At 46.0% G+C, this 13,172-nt stretch overlaps 2 protein-coding genes across 2 annotated transcripts; both read right to left on the bottom strand.

Annotated features, from left to right (window-relative positions):
* Positions 1-562: 562 nt before the first annotated feature.
* Positions 563-4,422, bottom strand: LOC124694304. Its single transcript, XM_047227302.1, has 6 exons — positions 4,263-4,422; positions 4,020-4,078; positions 1,939-3,358; positions 1,753-1,865; positions 1,407-1,665; positions 563-1,307 (listed from the first exon to the last, which is right to left on the bottom strand). The coding sequence occupies exons 1-6, from the start codon at positions 4,420-4,422 to the stop codon at positions 760-762; spliced, it is 2,559 nt and encodes an 852-aa protein (XP_047083258.1). The 3' UTR covers positions 563-759.
* Positions 4,423-6,747: 2,325 nt separating this feature from the next.
* Positions 6,748-11,871, bottom strand: LOC124694270 (protein PAIR1-like). The gene is made up of 12 exons (XM_047227276.1): positions 11,813-11,871; positions 11,576-11,692; positions 11,137-11,236; positions 9,907-10,057; positions 9,514-9,651; positions 9,322-9,374; positions 9,042-9,236; positions 8,516-8,575; positions 7,802-8,430; positions 7,378-7,456; positions 7,102-7,210; positions 6,748-6,940 (listed from the first exon to the last, which is right to left on the bottom strand). The coding sequence occupies exons 1-12, from the start codon at positions 11,869-11,871 to the stop codon at positions 6,819-6,821; spliced, it is 1,812 nt and encodes a 603-aa protein (XP_047083232.1). The 3' UTR covers positions 6,748-6,818.
* Positions 11,872-13,172: the final 1,301 nt, after the last annotated feature.

The following is a 13,172-nucleotide window of genomic DNA, read 5'->3' as shown; positions in this document are numbered from 1 at the left end:
GCGGCGAAGGCGCAGGCCGACATGATCGCCGAGCTCCGCAGGCAGCAGCGCGAGAAGGGGTACATCGAGATGGAGGTCACAGACAGCGAAGACGAGGGAGTTGGAAGAAGAGTGTCTTATGGGCGGGGGAGAAAGCGGTTTCGCCCCGGGGTCTGGAAGAAACCAGGGGGTGAAATCAAGAGAATCAATCTCCGTCGATGAGTAGAGTAACGCTTGATTGATTTGGCTTGCTAGTTGTGTTGAACTGTTGATAGTTGTAGGAGTATATGCTATGCTATGATGTGTTATTATGGCTTTAGGATTGTGGACATATGTATGGTGCTTAAGGGAAATGCGATAGATTATGCTGTTGCTCTGAACTTACTGTACTGAAAATAGTTGTGTTGATAGTTGTAGGAGTAAACGCTATGCTATGATGTGTTGTTATGGCTTTACGATTGTGGACATATGTATGGTGCTTAAGGGAAATCAGATAGATTATGCTGTTGCTCTGAACCTATTGTAGTGAAAAATAGTATATGGTTTCAGTATCTTACAACTGTTTCTATTTACATCCATTTGCACACCACACAAAAGGAATGAACAGCATCACTGTAATATGCCGGTGCACACACTACCGTTATGCTTTTCTCACGAGAAAAAAAGAAGAAGAAAACCTTACTGGCTCTGCCCTCCAAAACATGTTAAAGTTAGCCAATACTCAAATTAGCAGGCACACAAATATACCGCTCTACATGGTCATGGTGAGGCAATTAAGCTTCAAATCAGCAGGTCATAGGAGACATCTTCCAGTAGTTCATCTAGTAAAAACTCCCAGATATCCACACCAACATCTCGACTTTCTGGTCGGAGATCTATCCAACTGCACTCTTCTAGATCCTTGTCAACTAGCTGGTCCAATGAGCTTAGAAATTGATAGCAGAGGTGGCCCTCGATATGCTTATTTATTTCCGAGACGAGGTTATGCCCAGTTGGAGGTGCCTTTATGTTGCGTGTGAGATAAGGTAAGCAAGGGGTGTTCATAAAATGTGTCCCCTGGACTAGTGTTATTGCTTCACAGACGCAGTCAAAGAAGAGCTTTACATCATCTGTTTGATTGTGTTGATGTAGTTCTTCAAACACGCAAGTGCTGATCAATTCATCTTCAAGATGCCATATCTCTGGATTCTTGTGTGTGTACAATTCTGATAGCTCCAGCACTCCTTTTATGTAATCTAACCTGGCATCCCTGTCCTCCCAGAAGATCTCTTGGTCTAATCCAGTATCTAGGTAGTACTGGGGCCTCAAGATGTCTTGACGCAGCTCACCTGTAGGGACATTGGAAGATGAAACCATTTAGATAACATTTTATTTTTCTCAAAGTCAGTGGTAAGAATAAATTTGCATTTCTGTCAATTTGATACTACATTTTATCGTGCTCTTGTTGTCTAACGCCTCATTGTTGTCAGGGCTGTCGGCATCTTCATGGAAGAGTGGATCAAGAACAGACACAGTGCTGGGTCGCTCTTGCTTTTCATGGTTTTCCACTTGTGATATCAGTTCAAATGACGCACTTGGTCTGGGAGTTTCTTGATCTTGGTGCTCTAGGTTCTCAATGACATTATCAGGGGAGCATGGAAACATCTCATCATGCTCTTTACTTCCGTCTGGTCCTTCCATCATTTCCTTCAATGCAGACATTAATTTTCTTTCATTAAACCAATAAGTCAATGGAGACTAGATGAAATACCAATAAATGTGGCTCGAACATACTAGGGGAGAATTATATCTGTGTTGTTCTGCTGGGATGCATTGTACACTGTGAATTGTTTCAGGGTGACCCGGTTTATCAATTTCTTCAATGCACATGACATCAAGTTCGGCACCTGCAAGTCATCATATCCTGTTAAGATAATAACTGTGCAGCATTTGATATATATTTTTGTATTATGCACTAACCATGTATTGTGGCTTCTTCATTATAATGTTTTTCCTTATCTGCTTGTTGATCCAATGCTTCACATTCAACACTTCCCAGGTTTTCCTCTGATTCCTTTCTTCCGTTTGCAGATTCTTCCCTTTCAGCCTTGTGTACGGCACATATATCTTTGTCTTCACGTGGAAGTTCAATGCAGTGTTTTACCCTTGGGGGGCTCCTAGGTGATGATGACGTAGTGCACTGAGGGAGGGAAAGCATTCTTACCAAGGATCTTGAGATCTGAACTGTTGGACTTGGATACTTGTCAGTATGACTTTTGTCTTTTAGAATTTCTGTTAAATGTTTTTTGGCTTCTGCATAGAACATGGATGCATCCTTTGATGTAGATATGTCACTGTTGATAACAGCTAGTTCATCATTTATTTGCTTTTGCATACTGCTGTCTGAATGTTTAACATCATTTTTAGCAGTAGCTGTAGGTACCTGCCTGGAATCCTTTTTAATTGTAAAAACTGAATGTTTTGGCCTACATGGATCTCCTTGTACCTCATCTTCATTTATTGACGGTCTTCCTTTTCTATTTTCTCCATTCACGATCCTGAATCTTCTCCTGACTTCCTTAACTGAAAATGTAGAACACTCTGCTGCACGGTATCCTGGAGCTTGAGTTGATGCAGTTGCTACAGTCGGTCCAAACCCTGCTTTTAGATTTGGCTTCAGTATAACTATTTTGTTAACTGGCTGGGAACTTCTTTCTGGTGTATGTTGTCTGCTTGATTTATCTTTCTTCCAGAAGAATATATTCTTGCTCTCTTTATTCTTTGTCTTGATGACTAATTCATGCTGATTTGAAGACTTGGTGTCTTCGATAATATTAGATCTTTCAATCATTCTTTTCGGCTCTAACCTAGTTCCTACATATCTGTTATGGAGATGTTTGTTGTCAACAAGCTCCCTTCCCTCACTGACTAGAATTTTCTTATAAGCAAGATCACATAGAGGGTTGCTAAACTCGTCCAGATTTGTATCAATAAGGGACTTCAACTCGGGACATAATTCACTGTTACTCATGCAATCATCAGCCCCTTCATCATGGTACTTATAGACTTCTCCCATGAAATCTGACAAAGCAACTTCTCCTAGGAAATCCGACAAAGCAAGCTCAACGTTATCTCCTTCTGCATAGTTCATGCACTTTGAACCGCTGGGATCCAGCGATGCAGAGGAAGAAGCAATGCTGATGTCTGCGTTGGGATTTGTGATGTCCTCTGGTTTGCTATTCTGCGTTGTGCTTTTGTCCAGACAGACATCATGTCCCAGGTCAGCCAATATTCTTTGAACCTCATCATTTGGTATCTTCTTGGACTGCTTTTGCTTGCTCAGCTCGCCCTCCATAAGTCTTTTAACAGTTGATTTCGTCGTACTACATTCCTCCATGTTCTGAGAAATATAAGAGCAAAACATCAGTTCTTACCAGGAAATAAGTTTGATATGCAGCATAAATTGTGTTACGAAATGAAATATTCTGTAGTAGACTTGAAGGAAGCAAGATAAGTTACAGTGCTACCATGCCTTATCGTGTTAACATGTACTTGGAAGTAGATCTATTTTTTGGTATAATACCTTGTTTCAGTTTGGAGACACTAACTTGCAAGACCAACAGATTGCAAGTCATCCACTCAAATATTCAGAAGATCGACACTAAAAGAACATTCAGTTTCGATACAGGCAGCAATAGAAAAGCTTGAATTAAGGTTGTTCAGTATACTCTAATTAAGGTAATATATAAGTCCATACACACTAATGAGGCATTCCTTCAACTGCATCAGTGAGGTCATATCTGAACTCCCTTTTTAAGTTCATTACTCAACTTATGTTAAACTGCACTTTGGCTCGAAGACTTGTTGGCTGCTATCAAAACCAAGTTGACACATCAGTTTTGTCATGCAAGTTACTTGAAACCATCTGCTGCATTTTCGTGGAGATGTGTTGTTAAGGAAAGCGTAATGTGCTCTACAGTAATCGTATATAATCTACAGTAATCTTGAATAGTTTTCGCTATTGAAACCGCATATTCTTCAGTTGATATAGAAAAGCTTACATCCCTGTCTTCATCTATTTCCTCGAAGTCCCGGGACTTCCTTCTCAAGTGCCCTCTTCCTGCAACCATGCAGGGTGCATTAGGTGCAGAACAAATTTCAGTAAGAGAATTTACAACAAGCTCAAGTGATGCTTTTCTTGAATGGCTACACATTTTCCGGTTAGTTCTGGAGGGATCAATTGCTAGTCTGTAAACATTAGAAAAAATGCTATTAGTGCAACTATGATCTCCGAAGGGAAGTACCAGCAAACCCACTGAACGAGTGCCTCCTGCTCCCTTGCTTCCTGTCGAGGATGAGCTTGGGGTCACGGCGGGAGTAGAACATGCGGATGAGGCCCCAAGTGCAGCCTACATTCTTCTCCTGGATTTGTGTAGCCCGCCGCTGCTGTCTCGTCTTACCCATTTTGGATGGTTTAGTCTACCTGCACTCTGCAGTTGAAGTAACTGCCAGATGTTCAGTTCATGGCGCAAAGTCTGCAGTTAGATCAACAACTATGACTCAGGCAAATGGCTGTTGAACCAACAGGCGAAGGTTTCTGAAGGAAAACATGCTTAACACTCTAGCTAGACTGACTAGATGAAAATGCAGCAAAAAAGAACCACTTTTGCTTCTTTTTTTGGTTCAGAACCTTGTACTGCATATAACACCCTCTGCTATTCCAGTCATGAACAGGTTCGCAGAAATGGGGTTCAGTAAAAGAAAGTGTAGAGGAAGAATTACTTACTGATAGTTGCAAGCCAACAGCAGGGAAGAGAGCTTCAGCAACCGCCGGTGGCTCCGAGCCGAGGAGGGGGGAGGAGGTCAATGCGGCGCGGTGCTAAGGGAAGTACAAGGGAAGCAACCATGAGAAAGAAACCCTCCTCTCCTTCAGGCCATGTGGAGTGATCCTACGTCCAGCTGCGGCCAGCCAGCCTCCCTGCCCTGCCCTGAGCTGTGCAGCATCGTCGCCTTTCTGCCCGAAGACGACGGAGGACGGAAGGAAGGAATCAGAAGCCTTTCTTGCAAAGGTGAGCCAGTGGTATATATTCTGCTTACTCCTCTTCCCTATTACCTGTGTTTGTGAAGAGTGGTAGAGGCAGGGAGGCAGCTGTAAGCCTGTAACAGAGGCCGATCCAGCAGCTAGCACATGCCATGCGCGAGCACGATGACCCCCACCCCACCCCCACCAGGCCACCACGCACGCAGGCTTTTCCCCACTCTGCTAAAAAAGTGTCAGGCAAACCATGCACAAAGCCGGGCCAGAGCACTTCATAATTGTCCGTCAAGCTACCCTGGGCCTGTAGCAATGATCGAACCTTGTGGTAAAAGCATCAGATTTTTCATACTGAATTTATTTTTCGATCTTCTTGGGCAGCGATTTAATTCGTGTGAAGAGATGGTGATGATGGTCGATTGGGGGTTGACACGTATCTAGGTCTCTCGTTTTCAATCGCTGTACTGCCTGAGTGTGTCTGCTATGGATGAGCAGCCGGAGAAGAGGTTAGAGGTCACATTTTTGTCAAATACCGAACGAGATTGTGACCTGTTGCAACTTATGTTGTTGGTAGAATCAGGTATCCTCACCTAGAACAGCAGCAGCTGCTAGTGGGGTTAACAAGATCTCGTCGATTCCTAGAGGATTCTGTCTGTTTTCACCTAGAATCAGCAGCTTTGTGCATGCTTGCTTGTATCGATTTTGCTTATTTTTGCGTGAATGGCACGAGTCGAGTGGTTTGATAAGCGATCGATGGAGTAGTGGCGACGCGTCGCTACTGTGCGCACCAATCAACGGCGGCTCACGCATTATCTTAAGCTGTTAATGACACCTTGATCTTGCTTAGTACATCGATCGATGATCTCTCAAAGAAAGAAAAGAAAAGGGTTAACTGGCAAGTCTGCAACGAACTGTACCCCACACACCATATGATGCAATGATAAGGTACCTTTGCAGCTGCAGGCGTGCACACTTCGTCGCCCAGGATTGAAGCGGTATCAGTACTGAACGTTAATGAAAACACAGATTCGTTGATTAAAGCGAGATGGTGGATGGAGCACTGACTGGAATTCACGGCTGCCTCCCTTCATCGGCACGCGTTGGGGCTGCAATCACCGGAGGGCCCAAATTAAGTCGTAACGAAAATGCCAGCATAAAAGGCACCGTCCTCGTACCGCCGCTAGGCTGGCGAGCCCAATCCAAAGCGAGGATCAATCTTAGCATGATAAAGAGTCAGTCAGTCGCACTGTGGTCTCCCTCGCTCGCGCTCCATCAGTCCGCATCGCGTGTCGACCTGTCGTCTCTTCTAATCGTGTTGCCTGCATCTTCATGTTTGCGCTGTCAGCTACACAAAGAGACACTGAAAATGTCGCCGCACTGTCAGCTCGAGTATGACAAGTGCTCAAGTTAGGAAGTAGGAACAACCCAACATCAACATGCCACACGTCGTAGTGGGAGAAGACAGACGATATAGCAGGATATATAAACAGACAGATCTGTATTCTGCTCCGCAGGTAGTGCATTCAGTGGAAAACAAACTGTGTCCCCGAACGCAGCACATACTAGTGAACAAGTATACTCCACTATACCATGGAAAGATGGACGCACGCATGGCATGATGTATGCCTTCTCCAGTCCTCCTTCACGCCAGCCTTAATCTAGACCACCTGACCCGACCAAGTTAACACAGCAACCCTATTTCAGTATTCACCGTCTCCCGTTCCCATAAACATTTACCCTCTCTACCTCTCTCTGTGCAAGTGTGCATGTCTCCTACTTTCTGTTAAAACACTGTCCGTCGATCGCCGTCGCCGCCGGTCTGCCGCTACTCTTGAACGAGCACGATGGCCTTGTTTTCCTCCCTCCGCCGCCTCTTCCTCGCCCTCTGCAGGATCTCCATCGCGTCCTCGCACATCGCTTCCTCCCACATCAGCTCACCCGCAGCACCTGCACCGCCATACACATACAGGGACAGTGTCAGCTGTCTTTCCTTGCAGTAACAATGATCGGAGGGGAACAAGTACAACACCAGGATCAACATGACAGACACTAGCAAGCAGAGGGGCAAATGAAGTTCAGTTCAGCTCAGTTCAGTTCAGCAGCTCTACCTGTCCCGGTCTTCAGGATGACGCACGAAGCGCTCCCGTCGCCGCCCTCCTCCTCCTCATCGTCGTCGTCGTCCAGGTTGATGATTGCGCTCAGCGGTGCCTGCATTTTCTGTCGCATCCACAGGCAATGTCAGACACGCTCAGCCTACCGCGAGCATACAGGGGCCAAAACTACAGGCCTCTAGCAACATTGCAAGAGGTGATTCATTTTTTGCTGTCGGCATATAAAATTGTTTCATTGAGCTACAAACGAGCAAGGTTGCATCGCTGGGTTACCTTCTTAGTTGCCACTTGCGGATTGACCATCTGAATCGGCACCTCTTCCTGTTTTGGTGCCTCCAGCCTGCAAACAAGCCTGATTAGAGCCTCAAACCCAACAACAGAAAACACACAGATGGGGAAGGCATCTATGCATATTCAGAAAGTGGAGGCAGTTTAGCAACATAGCTGAAAGACCCAACTGTATTCATTGCTGTCAAAAGAGAGATAACGGTCTACTGTACAAGCACCAGAATATTGGACATTTCAAGACTCGAAATGACAGAGCTTTGTAATGAAAGAAAGATAAGCATCCTGTCACAAGATCAGTACGCGTTTTCGATTCCATCAAGACAATTTCCACTTTCATGTGCTACATACTACTGGAATGTGCGATTATATAACAGCTGAAGCGTGTAGGAAATTGAGGTTAGAGTCTTACACTTCTGTTGCCGGTATCATGGGCTTTCCATTTGCTTCTAGCACTTGGTTCATCTTCAAGGTCCAACATGCAAGCTGTGCATGGTTCATCTTCAAGGTCCAACCTGCACCCTGTGCATGGTTCATCTCGGGCCTTCCATTTGCTACTGCTGTTTGTTGAACCTGTGGCCTTCCATTTGCTACTGCTGTTTGTTGCACCTGTGGCCTTCCATTTGCAACTGGCGTCTGTTTCTTCTGTGGCCTTACATTTGCTTCTGGCGCTTGTTTGTTCTGTGCCCTTCCTCGTTTCTTCTGCGACTCTCCAGTTGCTACTGGCGCTTGTTTCCTCTGTGGCCTTCCATTTGCTACTGGCGCTTGATTCCTCTGTGGCCTTCCATTTGCTACTGGCGCTTGTTTCCTCTGTGGCCTTCCATTTGCTACTGGCGCTTGTTTCTTCTGTGGCCTTCCATTTGCTACTGGCGCTTGTTTCCTCTGTGGCCTTCCATTTGTTACTGGTGCTTGTTTCCTCTGTGGCCTTCCATCTGCTACCGGTGTCTGTTTGCCATCTGCTACTGGTCTCTGGTTCACCAGCGGGCTTTCTACTGATGGTTGGTTAATCGGAGATTTTCTGTTGGTGTTGCAGCTCAGGTGCTTCAGCAAAGCAAAGAAAAAAAGAGTAAGAGGGGAATGCTGCAATACTTGTGCATTTAATGAGTTGGGTAACAAGGACACATACTGTCGGTGCTTGCATTGCATCAGGCCTACTATTGAGAGAACTGATAGCTCTAACAATCCCCTGTACAGAGAGGCAAAGATCAGCAAACTTTATATCAAGACTATGGATCAATATTAGTTGCTCTAGGACTTGAAGCCATGGCATTTGAGCATGTCAAACCATATACAGAATTTTATGTGTATTTTAAACCATCTGTTAACTTTAACGTAAAATGCTAGAAATAAGCACTAGCACACACTGAGATTTGGTACTTTTTTATACCATGAATAGACAAGGAAATGATGCCTTCTAAAAATAAATAAGATACACACGAAAATGATACGATGCCCTCGAAAAGAAAATGATACGAACCGGCTAATATGTTTATATGAAACTGAACCCACGCATATGGACATAAGAGAGGACTTCACATACAGGTAACTCAGCAAGATAGTTTCTTATATGCACATGTCAACCATCAGAATAATTTCTAAAGACAAATGAACAGAGTAGTGTCAAAACTTGTGGTTGATCATAGCAATTGTACCTCCATCTCTTTTGTAAAGATTCTGAAGATGTCACCCTTCAGTTGCGTCAAATCTTCCTGCACTTGCTTCAAGACTAAAAGTGTCGACGACATCTCATCGAGTTTGCTGGTGTGGTAGTTCAGAGCACTCATCTGGTCAGGATTGCTTTTTGTGCTGCCTTCAAAGAGTGCCTTGAGTTCGTCTTGTCCCTTAAGCTGTGGTAGCATGTCTCAATAAACGAAACTTTGTTGTTTCAAAAAAGAAGGCAGGAAAAAGAACTGAAGCAGCGACGATGCTTACAATTTGCTGGAGAGAGGTCTCTACAAGCACAAACTTTTTCTGTATGCTACCAGCTGAAGAAAAAAAATACATGCGCTGAGTTAGTTGATGCACCAGTTGTTAGCAACGTAGTTTGATTGCAAAACTCATGAACAAAAGTTGCAGCAGTTATGAAAACCCTTATGATCAAAGTACCAATAAGGGGGAGCTTACAATCTAGTGACGCCTCTTTCATGGCTCTGTTTAACTGCATCACATCATTTTGAACAGAGTCTAATACCATTCCCATCTTATGCACTGAACTTGCAACATGCTGAAATTTGCGCTCAACATCCTCATTAAGCTGACCTGTTGAAACACCATCAATTGGACATTTCAGTACAAAACATAGTACTTCTAAATTTGTCAAGACAATTTGGCAGCTTAGAAAAATAATCTACAGTGTATGTTTAGAGAACCTTCAGGTGCACAGCATGCATCAGTCAACCTTACAAGATCAATAAATGAGATGATTCTTTTGAACCTACTCAACATACCAAATTAATTGTGCTTGAAGTGCATGTTAATGAAATGTAAAATCTGTCAGGCATAAGGGTTTGAGTTTACATTTGCTATCTGGAAGAGAGGGGTTCCACCGAAGGATAGCTTTGCTTGAAGTTTTTGCCATTTGCAGCTGAGATTCATCACGCGCAGAAGAAGCTGAATTGGCTGGAAATGAAGACATCCTCTTCGACGAGTCATCATGCAAGGAGAATCTCTGGTCACCAATGTAAAGATAAATGAATGTCACAATTGGGCAGGAGACAAACAGTATGCACTCTATAATTTTTTTCTTAAGGAATCCACCTTCTGTAACTAGTAAACATTAAGAACCATAGCTGCGCTCAGTGAAACATCTAGTAGAAAAATTCAGGAATCCACCTTTGTATAGTAGTAAGCACAATAAGAAACATAACTGCTCTCACTGAAACATTTAGTAGCAAAATTATTGTTGGTTTGAGCATTCCCTCTGCCTTGCTGAATAAGAATCAATCGTGAACAAACTGCATACCAACTGTGCCGATGCAAACTCTTCCTTTAAAACAGTCGTGCTTAAAATGATGCCGAAGGGGAAAATTTTCCTTGAGGACTAAACATAGTACTGCATACTGACATCAATTTCAAACAATCATACCACACAAATAACCATTTCAAACAGTCTAGCAGAAGAGAATCACATGAAAAATTTCCTTGATGACTAAACATAGTAATAAGGACTGCATACTGACATCAATTTCGAGCAATCATACCGCACAACTAACCATTTCAAACAGTCTAGCAGAAGAGAATCAAATGGAAATTTACGTTGATGACTAAACATAGTAATAAGGACTGCATACTGACATCGATTTCAAACAATCATACCGCACAAATCACCATTTGAAACAGTCAAGCAGAAGAGAATGACATGGATCTGGTTTTCCTAATACTTTCAGTTATGCAGTACACGAACGATCGCGTGCAGAAAAGTGAGATATCAAGCAGTACTTGGTTTACAAATTTGCCCAGTGAAATGTCCACTGCTTAGATTTGAACTATTCCTTCCACGCTCAACCAGGCATAAGTGAGTTCACTGTAAGCGACTAACAGTAATCAACACCAATCAATTCGGTGCATATTTTCATCTATGACCAAGCGCAGGACTGACGGAATCATAATAAACTACTAATTACCCAGTAATCCAACAAAAACACCGAACCCACCAATCAGCCAGTCAATCAATCAGTGAATCATGATCATCATTCACCACACAATGGCAACAACGAGGGAAGGATCGAGAAGGGATGTATGCGAGACCTGATCGCGCGCGGGGGAGGGATGACGAGGGCTGAGGAGGTTCTCGTCGAGGGAGGCCTGGGAGATCTGCGACTGCGACTGCGAATGCAAGAGCGACAAGCTGCCACCGCCCTGGGAGAAGGTCGCGCCTCCTCCGCCGCCGCCGCCCTGAGAGAACGCCGCGCCTGCGCCGCCACCTCCCTGAGAGAAGGCCGCGCCTCCACCACCACCAACCTGAGAGAAGGCCGCGCCTCCACCCTGAGAGAAGGGTGCGCCTCCGCCTCCACCTCCCTGAGAGAGGCCTCCGCCTCCGCCACCACCTCCCTGAGAGAACGAGCCGCCTCCGCCCCCACCGACCTGAGAGAACGCCGCCCCTCCGCCTCCGCTGCCTTGCGAGAAGAGCGCGCCACCGCCGCCTCTGCCCTGCGAGAAGGACGCGCTGACGCTCTGCGAGAAGGACCCGCCTCCGCCCTGCGAGAAGGACTTCTGCGACATGGACTGGGACCGCTGCTGCTGCGACGCGGCCGCGCCAGCCGCGGACGCGCTGGCCCCGCCACCGCCGCCCCCTCGGTTCCTCCTAGATCACGAAACAAGCACAAAACGATCAGAAACCGACCGAATCGCGTGCCAGCAGCGAACGGATTCAGCGGGAGGGGAGGGGAATTGGGGGCGGATGGGTCGGTGAGGGGTGCTGTACCGGGGAGGGAGGACGGAGATGGAGGCGAGGTCGCACGCCTTGTTGATCTTCAGCTTCATCGCCTGGGCCCGTCGGAGGAGGACGGGCGGCGGCGAGGAGGGAGGACGCGCGGCGGCGGTCGCCGGCGTGGGGGAGGAGGTGGAGGAGGAGGAGAGCGGTGGTGGTGGATTTTGGGTGGTGGTTTGGGGATGGGGAGACACCGAGACCGAGGAATTTGAATTCTGCGCTGCTTCGTGGTCGTGGTGGCCCCTCGTGACGTGGTCTACTCTTTATGGGCAGCTGGCTACTGGGGCCCAGGCGGTGTGGGAAATGGCTTCAGGTTTCCGTTGCTGAAAAATGGGGCCAAAAGAAAAGTAAAAGGAAAATGGGGAAGAGAAAAGTGGGGACTGGGCCAACAAAAGCTACGCAGATGTGTTGGGCGTTTGGGCTCGATGTATCACGCGTGGATGCATGATATGTGGGCTAATTTGGCTCTTTCTGATTTGGTAGGTCGCATGCTCCTTAGTAAAAGCTGGAACGATGTGCGGTTTTTTCCGTCACGTTAGGGTTTTGAGACCTCTCCTGGTGACGCCGCGGTTGAACATGTTTTGTTCCCTGATCTCTCCTACTCCGTCGTTGTTGTACGCTCTCGAGCTGACTCAGGGCGATCGGGCATCGGTGTGCGGCCTTTGTGCATGATCGATGGGGAGTAAGGAGTGGTTTTCGGGTTTCGGGGTCGCTTGTCTTTGATCATGGCGATAGATCCAGTGACGAAACCACCGGTAGGTGGTGAGGGCGAGATTGAGGCCATGATGAAGCAACTGCGTCTCACTGAGGATGATCTAGACGATGTGGTCTTTGAGGAGGAGGCGCCGCCGCCGGCTGAGGCAACTCGATGGCTAGCAATTGCTTGACAAGTATGAGAAGATCCCGAACTGGTGCCAAGTTTGTGGACATCTAGGCCACGAGTATAAGGATCATGGAGATGGACTACATCCGCCTCAATCCCTAGTCTTCAAAGATCTACGGGCTAGGTGGAGTATGAGAGATGGCAGTCGTCCGGGTCGAGGTATGGGAGGATCCCTAACCCTAACTCTAACATGAAAATAAACCGGACAAACTATTTTGAAGGCAACGCGAGTTCTTCAAATGCTAAAGCAGAAAAGAAGGGATCGTGTTCTCGAAAACAACGGTTCCGTCCAAAATTCGAGTGTTTCTGTGGAGACTAGCTCAGCAATCGGTCCCTACAACTGATGTTCTTGATCATCGATATATGGCTACTCATAGCAACTGTGCAGTGTGTGGCAATTCTGATTCTTGGCGACACTCGCTCGTTGATTGCAATATGGAACGGGCTGTTTGGGCACTCTCATAGGAGACC

Source organism: Lolium rigidum, chromosome 3 (genome assembly GCF_022539505.1).
Source record: "Lolium rigidum isolate FL_2022 chromosome 3, APGP_CSIRO_Lrig_0.1, whole genome shotgun sequence".
Taxonomy (NCBI): Eukaryota; Viridiplantae; Streptophyta; class Magnoliopsida; order Poales; family Poaceae; genus Lolium; species Lolium rigidum.
The sequence above is the reverse complement of the archived record's forward strand: the minus strand, read 5'-3'. Positions and strand labels throughout refer to the sequence as shown.

Excerpts from the sequence above, each read along its gene's own strand:
- LOC124694304 (XM_047227302.1), bottom strand. The coding sequence starts at position 4,422 with ATGGGTAAGACGAGACAGCAGCGGCGGGCTACACAAATCCAGGAGAAG. Across the intron at positions 3,359-4,019 it reads AAATAGATGAAGACAGGGAT|AACATGGAGGAATGTAGTAC; the intron begins GTAAGCTTTTCT and ends TATATTTCTCAG. Across the intron at positions 1,866-1,938 it reads TGAAGAAGCCACAATACATG|GTGCCGAACTTGATGTCATG; the intron begins GTTAGTGCATAA and ends GATGACTTGCAG.
- LOC124694270 (XM_047227276.1), bottom strand. The coding sequence starts at position 11,871 with ATGAAGCTGAAGATCAACAAGGCGTGCGACCTCGCCTCCATCTCCGTC. Across the intron at positions 8,431-8,515 it reads ATGCAATGCAAGCACCGACA|CACCTGAGCTGCAACACCAA; the intron begins GTATGTGTCCTT and ends GCTTTGCTGAAG. Across the intron at positions 6,941-7,101 it reads CATCCTGAAGACCGGGACAG|GTGCTGCGGGTGAGCTGATG; the intron begins GTAGAGCTGCTG and ends ATGGCGGTGCAG.